The 12470-nt window shown below is 35.6% G+C and overlaps 1 protein-coding gene across 7 annotated transcripts in view; it reads left to right on the top strand.

The window, feature by feature from the left end:
• Positions 1-12470, top strand: part of SYNRG (synergin, gamma) — a 67956-nt gene that overhangs the window by 14698 nt on the left and 40788 nt on the right. For 3 of the 7 annotated variants that reach the window (XM_012726402.1, XM_012726401.1, XM_012726403.1), the window contains exons 4-10: positions 386-516; positions 877-982; positions 1439-1550; positions 7378-7455; positions 9045-9241; positions 10407-10655; positions 11786-11916. In XM_012726402.1, the coding sequence (XP_012581856.1) occupies positions 386-516; positions 877-982; positions 1439-1550; positions 7378-7455; positions 9045-9241; positions 10407-10655; positions 11786-11916 (1004 nt within the window). Of the gene's footprint in view, positions 1-385; positions 517-876; positions 983-1438; positions 1551-5095; positions 5303-6251; positions 6480-7377; positions 7456-9044; positions 9242-10406; positions 10656-11785; positions 11917-12470 lie in introns of all 7 variants that reach the window. The other 4 variants (XM_012726399.1, XM_012726400.1, XM_012726404.1 and 1 more) reach the window with 3 other exon arrangements.

Genomic DNA, 12470 nt, shown 5'->3' with positions numbered 1-12470 from the left:
CTCAAAGGAAAGGCTTTCAGTTTTTCTCCGTTGAGGATAATATTGGCTGTGGGCTTATCGTAGATGGCTTTTATCATGTTGAGGTATGTTCCTTTAGACAAAATATTCTTTAAGGTAAGAAAACTTTAAAAGCCTAATGGTAAAGTGGGTCTTCCATTAATAAACTATATAAAAGAGAAATTGACAGAAAGAACAACAAAGAGAAACAGACAAATCCACAATCAGTAAAGATACAGGTTTCAACAATCTTAACATACTTGACTAATAGATATTAAGACAGTTTCATTCATAAAAATGATTTAGAAGGGTTGTACTGAAGTTACAGTTTTCCCTGATAATAAATCAAGGAGAAATTACTTTTTAAGCTTTTGTCTATTTTACCCAGGCAGGGATACCGATGGGACCGATGCCAGCCGCAGGAATGCCTTACCTGGGACAAGCACCATTCCTTGGAATGCGCCCTGCAGGCCCACAGTACTCTCCAGATTTGCAGAAGCAGTTTGCTGAAGAGCAGCAGTAAGAGACATCCAGGATGCAAAGCTAGCAAAGACACATGACAGTAGTCATTTAAAAAGTTTTCAAATATTCTCTCACGGAGAGCTGAAGTGAAACAGTCATGTTGCCTTTAAAAATAAATTTAAGTGAAAAGCCAGAAGTGACCTTTAGTGATTCTCTAGTTCAATTCTCTTATTTTACCTGAAACATGTTTCAAATTTAAATTGTGGAAAAACAGAATTGTCATGAGAAAATGAAATAGTAGAAATTTTTAGTTCTAAAAATGCTAGATAATGTGGCTGACACTGTTAGTAGAAATATCAGTATAACACAGCTGATAATTCCTGAAACTGGTTCTTTACTAGATTGTTTTTCCTTCAGAAAACGATTTGAACAACAGCAGAAGCTCTTAGAAGAAGAAAGAAAACGGCGCCAGTTTGAAGAGCAGAAACAAAAGCTCAGGCTGTTGAGTAGTGTGAAACCCAAGGTAATGTATTCCACTACGCTCTCCACAGCACATGTGCTGCAGGGTGTTCAGTGGCTCTTCATGGGGGCACCAGCCCAGGCTGAGGCTGTGGTTGATTGCTTTCATTTTGGTAGCTGTAGGTCCTGAAATAAAGACTTTTCTTTTTCTACAGAGATGTTGTGTTTGAGGGGAAGAGGCTATTAGCCATTATCTTTTCAACCTTGTCACTACAATTATAGGGACTATAATCTTTTCTTGGGAAACATTAGTGCAGGATACTTAATGTCTACAGCTGTGTCCTAAAATATTTATAAATAGGCCTTCCACGATTTTGATCTCTGCTGTGGAATGCCATTAAACCTTTGCTTTATAACTTAAAGTTTTCTGAGTTGGAAAATTCATTGTCAGAAGTATGTGGTAGAAATCTTGGACATAGAAAAAGAGTACAGAAATATGCCTATATTTATTGTTTCTTAGACAGGAGAGAAGAGTAGAGATGATGCTTTGGAAGCCATAAAAGGAAACCTAGATGGATTTTCCAGAGATGCTAAGATGCACCCCACTCCAGCGTCACTCCCTAAGAAACCAGGTAGTTTAAGTTAAAACTTTTGTTGGAAGGTGACAAAGTCCCTCTGTGTTTAATTGACTGCTTTGTGTGTGTGAACAGTGAGTTCTTTCTTCAAGCAAAGTACTGAATTGGATATTTAAACTTTATAGCGAGTAGGAGCTTCTGGTTTGGACAACTACTTGAGACTGGGAGAGAAAACTTCTTTGTGTTCTAATGTCTGTATGACAGCTTCTCTTACAAACTTCTGTATAATCCATTTATTCAAAGAAAATGTAAGAAAGCTTAATACTTCGTTTTCCTTGTTTAAAAATAATTTTTTTTTAAAGATTTATTTATTCAGAACTGGGGTACAGGCCAGACATGCGGAGGGTGAGAGGATTCACCAGGGAAAGAGTGGGGAGCAGAACAGGCAGATCAACAAAGTACACTGCTGAGGGGAGCAGAAGGCGGGTCAGGAGAGGTCTGCCACGCCATGTGGGTAACCTCCGGGGCAGGCGGGAATCGAACTCATGTGGAAGTGGTTTAAGCTTCTTAGTGCTGTGCTTTAACCCACTGCGTCACCAGGGAGGGCCCTAAAAATAATTTTTAACTTTTTACAATCTAGTTTGCTTTTCATTCAATATGGTTAAACTTGGGAATTCTTTAATGCTTTTTTTAAGTCATGAGCTTTATAATGCTTCTTAGGAAATTTTAGTTTCTTTGAAATATTTCTCTGTAGTTTTGTTATCGATTATCTTTAAGGAAGAAAGTGTCTATTTAATGCACCATAATGGGATACTTTTGGTTTTTGAACTGGTAGCAGTTGAAATGATTCTTGTCTTAACTGTTAATATATACTTTTAAAAAATACCGATATTATATTTTCAGCTAATTCCAGGAATAACATGCCATTGCTAGGTCAACCGTTTTTAGGTATCTTTTGGCTAACCAGGAAAATTCTGTTTTGTGCTAGTACATATTAAATTGATAAATTTTATCTTAACTCTTGCATTATAGTACTTTCATAGGTAAAGTGTCAAGAGAGAGCAACCTAAGATTTGCATAGTACCCTGTTGTTGGCTTTCTGGGACAGCTTTAATGTCATCCTATTAATTTTATCATTCCAAAACTATGCCCCAAGGTAAAATACATGCCAAGCTTTAATTTCAGAAAGAAAAAACTTACCTAAAAGTGAAAATTATAAACTAAAGCAATCTAAGAATACCTTCTTTGGAAGGCTGAACCCACTATGGATCTTAGAAAAAGGAGAAGCTGGAGAGGAATAGTATTTGTCATGTTAAATATTCCTATTGCGTTAAATAGCCATTTGGAAGACCAGGTGTGATTCAGCAAGTTGAATCAAAAATTTTGATGTTCAAAGAGTTGTCTCAGCACATATGCAGTTAGTTGTTTCCAGTTAACCACTTCATGTTTATCAAGAAAATATTTTGCTGAAGTAAGCCCATGGATTTCCTAGAGCTTCTCCAGTTAGGGTCTTACGATAAAATATGTAAAAAGAATTTCCAAGGTTTTTACCACCAAAGAGCTTTTAATTTTCCTCCATATATTATGTATATTAAAATACAAAGTGTCTTTTTATATAATTTTTAGACTATTAATCATATGTAGATAGCTGCAAGGATTTATGAACCAAATTTTATACCACATAAGTCTAGTCAAATGTAAAGAAGCTGGTTTGGTCTTTGCAGTCTTGTTGCTGGTAAGTAGTTAGGGTCCATTTAAAAAGCATTTCTATAACCCTCAGTTTTCTAGTACCACTCTTTTCTGCCAGTACTGGTCTGAGAATCCAAACTTATATCAGTACTCTGAGTGACCATTATTGAGAGGGTTGGAGTCCAATATAGAAAACTTTTTTCATTTTTAAAATAAAATTAAAGCATTAATTTTGCGTATTCATTTGGTATATTTTATAGAACTTTCAATGCTTCCAGGTTGTATTTTGTGACTCCAAAAGATAAGTATGTGGTACTTATCTCATTTTTCAAATGAGTCTTTTTATTTGATTTTTATTTTTTGAAAGCCATGGACTTTGATTTAATAAACTTACAAGAACAGTGACTATTCTGCCAAAGAAGGAGCAGCATGGCATAAAACAGATCGAAGGTGAGAGTGGGGTGAGGAAAGGACCCAGCATTCCATTCTGAATAGCTCGTAGTGGTTGACTTGAAACTGGCAGGCGTAGAAGAAGGGAGAAGCAAGCAAGAGCAAGAATCAAAAAAAGCAGCGAGGGAAGAAAACTCCCAAAAGACCCTTAAGTACATCGAAGTGGGTACAACAGCAGACTTGTCCTTTGTAAAGTACAGAGGAGTCCCCACTCGGCTGCAAAATTTGCAGAGCTGGGGAATTGGGGAGCCTCAGAGGGCATCCCAAGAAGGCATCGCACCATTCTCAAAGGCACCAGAGGAAGTCCAGGGACTGCTTGGTGTTGGTATTATGAGTCCTTCAGCCATTTGCAGAAGAGGGCCTCATCTTTCTTAGCACCAGAAATTGGCCAAAGACCGGAGAGATCTTGTCAAAGCCCCTTTCCTACAGGCTCTGCCTAGGACTTCACCAGCCCCTGAAAGGCTCCCCACTGGCTTTTTCTACAAGGGCTCTGCCTTGATTTCTTGGTGCTTTAGGGTGGTGGTCATCTTGGTCAGGCTTAACCAGTAACTTTTGTTCCTGTGAGGGCTTCTCCTGTTGCCAAGTGCTCCCACCAGTGCCTGAGACTCTGTTTACAAAAAGACTGCTTCTTGTGACTTTACACTTAAGTTAAATATTAAAGTAATTCAAATAGTTAAAACTACAAAGAAGCAGCAACTATTGTATTACTAGTGAGTCTTGTATTGAATATAGCCCCTGTAGAGGTGGTGTATTGCATAAGTGATGTTTATATCCTTTAGAACCAAAGCTCTTCTAAACATAGTCCTCAGTCAGGTTTACTTTAACGTGACTACTATATGACTTAGCCCTTTTTGGTGTTTCAATTTTGATGCACTTTACAAGAAAATATCACCTTGATAATGTGTTTAATGGTCTTTTGTAATTTTCATATCTCATATGGTAACTTTACTGAAATGTGATTGATGTACAGTCAGGCATAATATGTAAAAAATTTCAAGTGTCTGTCATGTATTTTTACTTATTAACATAATGAAACTAATTTCTCTGTACAAAATTTACTCAGCAGTATATAGGTGTTTTCTTATATTTTCTATATACTAACTTGAGAAAATATTAACCAGAAAAATGGATTATTTGGGTTTCAAAAATAATCACCAGTTTGATGTGAATTATTACTGGGGTCCAAAAAAAAAAATTAGTACTGGCCTAATAAAAGAAATTGTGATTTTTCATTTTTTTTCTGCTTTTGAACCAAATATAAAAACAAACAACTTTATAAGGACAGAAAATTATGACTAGACCCCAGAGTGTTTTGCATTTTTTGTATAATTCCACTTGACTGTTGTTATTTCTTGTTCGCCTCCACTGCTCATGTTTCAGTATGTTCTTTTGAAATTGTACTACATCTTTTTCCTTGTTGACTTCCATTTCCCTGTGTTTCATTGCCATTTTCCATTTTGCAGATTATCCCACATCATCTCATTCTACTAAAACTGTCTCCCCATCACCTGCCTTTCTTGGTGAAGAAGAATTCAGTGACTTTATGCAGGGACCTGTTGAAGTTCCCTCATGTGGGCCTTCCACTTCCCAGCCTTTTCAATCTTTCCATGCCACCACCCCACTTGGCCACTTGCATGCGCAGAGGGCTGGAGCCCAGCCTCTGCCTCCAGGTCAGCTTCCAGTGCCTTTGCCTTACCTGGTTCCCTGGGTAGATTCCTTATTTTCTACTATTTTAGCTTCACTCACACTGCAGAAAGTAGATAACTCCTAGAATGTTAATGAAAGCATTCTTAAGATAATCTTGGATCTTTTACTTCTCTTAAGGAAGTAAAATAATAGGTTAGCAAAGAAAGATGTACCTTAGTAAATGTGAATATGAGTACTTTTGAAATTCACCAAAGTAAGTGAATTTTTAAATTCCAGAAGAGTGATTTGAATTTTGGCTCCAAATTTAGGAACAATATAAACCACCTTCAAACTTTAAAAGCAACTGATTCTTAATGATTTTACTCATTTGGGAAAATCACAGACATCATTTCTGTAAGGGTAATACGAGCCAGGGAAGGCAGCTTGACTCCAGCTTGTTTGCTGAGAGAGCCATGGGCTAGAAATCCAGATTCTCTGCTTAAACTGTTTATCTTTCCTCAAGTCTTCAGATATTTCTGTACTTTGATTTTACCTCCTTTGAAATACTGGGGGGGAGGAGGGGGAGGAGGCGAGAGTTGTCATACCCTGTCTGAGAAGAGTAGGCTGAGAGGGATCTTATCAGACACGTGCTTTCACCCAAACTTTTTCAAGAAAGTTGCCTGCAGAAATGGACGCAGAGATGTTCTTACTGGCCAGAGGTCTCAGACCCCCAGTAGTTGGTGGAAGTGTCCGCATCCGGAATAGCTGGCCAAATTTCTAAGGTGTACTTTTTCTACTACACCATTCTACCTACTGGCTCATAGAATTCTTGAGAATTAAAATACATAATGTTTAAATCTTGTATAAGTACTTAGTGATTGAATTACCAGAATTTATATGTGGCAGGGTCTTCCCTTTTAAAGATACTGGTGGGAATGAGTGATAAAAAACTACAAAGTTACATACAAATAACCCTTCATGCTGTTTGTTTAGGCCCTTCTTTGGAAGAGAAACTCCTAGTATCTTGTGAGATAATTACATCTGGTCAGGAACAAACTAAATTAAACACTTCTGAAGTTGGGCACAAAGGCCTATATGCAGGTTCCAGTAAGAACCATCCCAGTTTAACAGCCAATAACGGGGGTGCCGTAGATGGATGTGTAAATGGTACCTCTACAGCAGGAAAGACTTCAGATCAAAACCTGTCCACTGAAGAGAGTGGTGAGCTCATGAAATATTAAGCAAAAAGTTCACTTAACCAGTTGTTGCTCCGTTGCTAACACCTTAAGTATTAATCTTAAAATGAATGCTGCTTGATTTTGCTAATTGAATTTTTTCTGAAAATATTTTAATACATTCTTTTCCTCCAATTAACCCTTAAGATTTTGCTCTGAATTCTTTCAATACACTTACTCCCTTTAAAACAATTGTTTTGATAACCAGCTTTTTAATCAGAATCATTCCTGATTTAAAAATTCTTTTCCTCATATTTTTTAAAACTATTTTCCCTTCTTATACTTTCTGTTCTTCTATAAAGATTGAAAAGTTAAGATTTAACTCGAAAAGTCACCAATGAGAATGTAGTTTCGTTTCTATAAAGAAAATCATAACATCATTGCCTAAAAGATCCAAATTTTTATAAACTCAGCTTGCAGAGATGAATTAGAATGTGGGTACCTAAAGAGGCAAATTTGCAGAGTATATTTAACTCTGCAAAATAAAAGCCAGAAGTTCTGTATATCTAAGGCAGCACTGTCATGCTGAGTGAAAAAAGAAAATCAGGTGTTGCCAAAAAAAAAGTGTAAATAAAGTTTGAGTAAGGTTTTTTAAATATATAATTTTTAAACTGCCATCTGACCTCTAGCCTGTTTTTTCCTTTAATTTGTAGTACATGTGAAATGGTGCAAGCCACATACAATTCAAAATGTTGACTTGCTAAATTTTTTCTTTAATCTGCTCTTGAGTACATAGTTGTGAAATAGTTATTTAGAAACCAAGTATCTTAGAGGTATTGGTGACTTTTTTTATCGTCTTCTGCCAATGCTCTTACTTTATAGTGATTTGACTATGATGTCTGCATGGACCCTTGTATACATCAGGCAATGTGCTTGTCTTCCAGGTGTGGGAGTATTTCCCCCACAGGATCCTGTTCAACCCAGAATGCCACCTTGGATTTACAATGAGAGTTTGGTTCCAGGTAAAAAAACCTCATTGGATATTTTGCTTTAAATACTCTAAATATAACTAAATATTTACTGTTATGGTTTCAAAATATGTAGAAGGCTGATTTTTTTTTTTTTTTTTTGAAAGGGTACAGAAAAATTTAGCACATGTTTCTTAGGGTTGCTTCATATATAAATAAAATAAATGCAGGAAAAATATTTTTAAAAAATAGAATTCCTTTATTGTAAGATTTGTATTTTTTTTTTATGTAGTAGAACTATGGTGTAGACCACTGGTTCAGGGTGGTGAGAGGATTCAGAGAGAGTGAGGGGCAGAACAGGCAGATTGACTGAAATCCACTGCTGAGGGCAGGACAGGAGAGCTCTATGGTAGCATGTGGATTAGCACCTGGCTAAGTGCTAATCAAACTCAGGCCCTTTGTGGTGGGAGGGCCTTCCTAGTGGTAGTACTGAAATTTAATCCCTATGTCACCAGGGAGGCCAGGAGAAATGGTTTGCTTTGTTTTATTGACTTCATGTACTTCTAAAAATTTATATTTATCATGCTTTAAAAGGCATTATGGATATTTCACAGATTATTAATAGCTTATCAAAAATAGTACTAATACATTTAATATAATTTTTTGCACTCATTTTTAAAAATATTTTTAATTTATAAAAACGATTTTTATAAATACTTTAACTTTGTCATGTGGTTAACTATATGACATAAACGTCTAAATGATGCCTTTACTTTGGAAAATGATGTTTACTTTTTTTATGCATATTATCACAAAGATGCATATTTTGTGGCAGTATTCAGTTGACTTGAGGAAATGAATTGTTTAAGCCACAGTTGATATGCATGATTACAGTAGCATGTGCTAATCAATCTTAATAAAATGTAATGTGTTTAATTTATGGTACCTTGCCAACCCTTGAAAACTATGTAACTTCATCAGATCTTTAATTTTCTAGGCTGATCAAAAACTGAAGTTACTGCACACTTGATTAAAACTTAGGCAGAATTCCTGTAGCTCAGCTGTTTTTTGAATGAAACCAGTTAATGTCCATTTTGCATCATAACAAAGTAAAAAACTAATTTCCAAGATAGTGCTTCATATTCTGAAATATTCTAAACTGCCTTTAGACAGTTTGCATCTTTTCCACTTTCTCTTTGTCTATAAGCCAAGTAAGCAACATTTAGATCATCTTATATTTTGGAGTGCTGTTTTCTGCCAGCTTTTATTTCTTTCACCCTCTTTCCTAACATTTGTGCATACACAATTTCCTAGTCTAAGTGTGTATGTGTATGGCTGGCCTACAAACCTGTAATTCATATTTAAATTCTAGATGTAAAAATAAATTTTAAACACTAATTGTTGTTGCTGTCTTCTACTGAATTAAGAATTTTTTACCTTTTGCCCAAATAGCCATCTTTAAAACAATGCGTCAGCCTCTCTTGTAATTGCTAAATATTTGCATTGATAGTCTCTATAGCAGTTCAAATCCTAATGTGATTTCTTTTATACTAAAGCATCTTGATTTAAAATTATTCTTAGAATGACAGCAAAAAGCTCAATCATTTATGTTAACATTTGTCATATGGTCTTTCTTGTAATAGATGCCTATAAGAAAATTTTAGAAACCACAATGACTCCAACTGGAATAGATACTGCTAAACTTTATCCCATTCTGATATCATCTGGACTTCCCAGGGAAACTCTTGGACAAATATGGGCTTTAGCTAATCGAACTACACCTGGCAAGCTTACTAAAGAAGAACTTTACACCGTTCTCGCCATGATAGCAGTAACACAGGTAGACAGTGTTTCTTAAGTTAAATCAAACTTTTCAATGTAAGTTAAAGGAATAGGAATCCTTTTTTATTACAACTTTTAACTCCTTGTACAATAAATTTTATTATTTTTTAATTCAATAATAATTAAACTTATTAATAAATAATTGCTTATTTCTTTTTAATATTTTATTTATGCATACAAGAGCTGGGTTGTAGACCACAGGAGTGGGAGGAGGGAGGGGAAGGATTCACCAGAGACCAAGTGGGGAGCAGAACAGGTAGATCTACTGAAATATACTGCTGAGGGGAGCAGCAAAACAGGCGAGGTTTGCTGTACCATGTGGGTCAGCTCCCTGGCCAGGGATAGCTTGGTGGTGCTGAGACTTAACCTCTTGTGCCACCAGGGAGGCCTACTTGTTAATTTCATACTGAGACACAGTACTTCAAAAGATACATTTTCTATAATAAACATATTAACAAAATAATCCTTTATTTGAAGGTTTTTAAAAAATATATTAACTTTCGATAGCCTAATTGTGTCCTTTCTGAACCCGAAAGTTAGTAATAGATGAAAAATTGTTTTATCTGTCCTTTCAAGTCCTTGTTTAAAATTACTTTGATACAATGTATTCTCATACTAAAAAATATTTTTTTAATTTTTATTTATTTATTTTTTTAAAGATTTATTTATACATATAGAACTGCGTTATAGGCCAGAGTTGCAGGGGTGGTGAGAGAAGTCACCAGAAACAGAGTGGGGAGCAGAACAGGTGGATTTGACCGAAATAATACTGCTAAGGGGAGCAGCAGGCGGGTCAGGAGAGATCTGCTGTGCCATGTGGGTCACCCCCCGAGCCTGGGATTGAACTTGTGCTTCAGTGGCTGCAATAGCTTCATAATGCTGTGCTTTAATCCCTTGCATGACCAGGGAAGGCCCTAAAAATTTCATTTTAATGACTTAATCAAAACTGAAAAATGGTGTTGCTGATCGGTGTTAGCCATGTCTGTGCTAGCTATTAGGTTTGCATTAATCTTGTAGTTCACTTACTTGTATCAAATTCATGAGTTTTGGAAGAATGAAAGTGAAAAATTACCAGAGCTACATATTTTACAATCAGGTCTTTGCGAGCTTTGGATTGCATTTGGTTTACAGTTCCCATAAATTTTTTTTTTTCTTCTTTCTAGAGGGGTGTTCCAGCCTTGGGTCCTGATGCTTTAAACCAGTTCCCAGCAGCTCCTGTTCCAACTCTAAGTGGCTTTCCTATGACTTTGCCTTCTGCTGTGAGTCAGCCAACTGGAATGCCTCAAGGCCCTGCAGGTTCTTTGCCCCTCAATCTTGGACAGTCAGTTATGGGCATTAACCATGTTGGACCAGTTGGGGGAGCTGCAGCCCAGGCTTCCAGTGGCTTCATGCCAGCTCACCAGGCAAATCAGGTAAAAGGAGCAGTCATGCACATTCCTGATGCTCAGTAATTCATGAAAGTGAATCAAAGCAACATTTTTTTCAGGGATGTATAGAGAAGATTGTTGAACACTAGAAGTGACTATTAAGTCACTAGAAGTGACTAAAAAATGCACATTTAATGTTTCATTACTTTAAAAGCATGAAGATATTTTTTAAACCTTAAGATATTTGAATTTTGTGTAAAAATTTAGTTCTTTATCGCATACACATTTTAATCATCAAGCCTAATAAAGCTGATTAAATTCTTAGGCTGTGTGTTTTGAGGAAACTGCTAAATTTGAAATTTTTTATTTTTCACTTCTCAGATTAGTAAAGTTTTAAATGCTTAATATTTAACTGTCAATAAAAATAATAGTTTTAAGTTTATTGGCACGACTTTTTTGGAAGGCAGGTTTGGAATAGCTATAGAAAGTAGTAAACTGCTAGGAATCTATATAGAAATAAACTCCTGTTAGAAACGATATCAAAGGATATTTGTTTTGGTCTTATTTATTAGAGTGAAAAATTAGAAATAGATAAATGTCCATTAAGAAAGTTAAGTAACTTATGGTTTATCTATACACCGGTAAACTGTTTCATCATTAAAATGAATGTGATAGCTATACATATAATGCATAGAAAAGAGTTAGTTCTATGTTATAAAATTACATTTTTTTTTAAGTGTAGAACCATTAGAAGCTCATTTTTTATGAATAAACGAACTGTTAATACTTCATGAGCATGAGATTAGGGGTCATTATTCATTCATTATTCATTATTCATTACTTATACATTTGTAATAAGTGTAACAAGTTTGTATCATTTTGTATTTTCCAAATGTGTGTAAATGTTTTTTTTAAATGGCAGATTCTCATAATCTATATGATTCAGCTACTCATATTCTCTCTTTAGACCAGTCTTTTACCATGTATGAAAGAGCATATCTAAAAACACAAAACGGGATTCTGCCTTAAGGGCTATATCCAAAGGGTGTTCTACATTTTATTAGCTTTACCTTAGTGGGGAGATTTCAAAGGCAGTTATTAAATTAACACTTGGAGATTTGTTATTTATTATTTTATCAGTTTGACATCTATTTAAATGTCCTCTGTAAATCTAGGTGGTAAAACCAGAAGAAGATGACTTCCAGGAATTTCAAGATGCTTCTAAGTCAGGATCCCTTGATGACTCATTCAGTGATTTCCAAGAGTTGCCTCCTCCTTCAAAAACAAATTCCCAACAAGGAAACAGGTAGAAAAAACTGGTTATCATTAACACTGTATTTAATAACTGAGAATGAGGAGTTTACAAGGAGAAGCCTGTTTATAAGAGAATTAAGATTCCTTACTCTCAAGTTTTCTCTATTATTCTCTCATTATTCATACTTCTCCTCTTTGAAGTTCTCTCCTTTTGCCCACCTTCTGCCTTTTTTTCATGATCCACTCCTGCTTGCCGTTTTTTTTTTTTTATGGTCTGTTCTAAATCTGACTTATTTTAGCTGAGTGCACCTGTGCAGTGATGGCTTTATGTTCTTGTAATAGAGCCAGGTCCCACTGTTGAAACCTTTTTGTCAGGGGCAAGTAATTAATATTTTTGTAATATAATGCACCATTGACTTCCCACCACAATCATAATTCAGAAACTTCCCTGTGATTATTCATTTGAGATCAGTGGCTCTTACACCTTCAGATTTACTTGTTTGCATTGAAATGTATAAACATTCTCTAGTGTTTTATGTGCTAGCTTACCTTTCAGGGTACAGTAACTGATTTGGCATGTCATGAACACCTTTCCACCTCATTTTT

Source organism: Condylura cristata, unplaced genomic scaffold (assembly GCF_000260355.1).
Source record: "Condylura cristata isolate star-nosed mole 26May11 unplaced genomic scaffold, ConCri1.0 scaffold00017, whole genome shotgun sequence".
Taxonomy (NCBI): Eukaryota; Metazoa; Chordata; class Mammalia; order Eulipotyphla; family Talpidae; genus Condylura; species Condylura cristata.
Note: the sequence above shows the minus strand (reverse complement) of the source record. Positions and strands in the feature narration are given on the sequence as shown.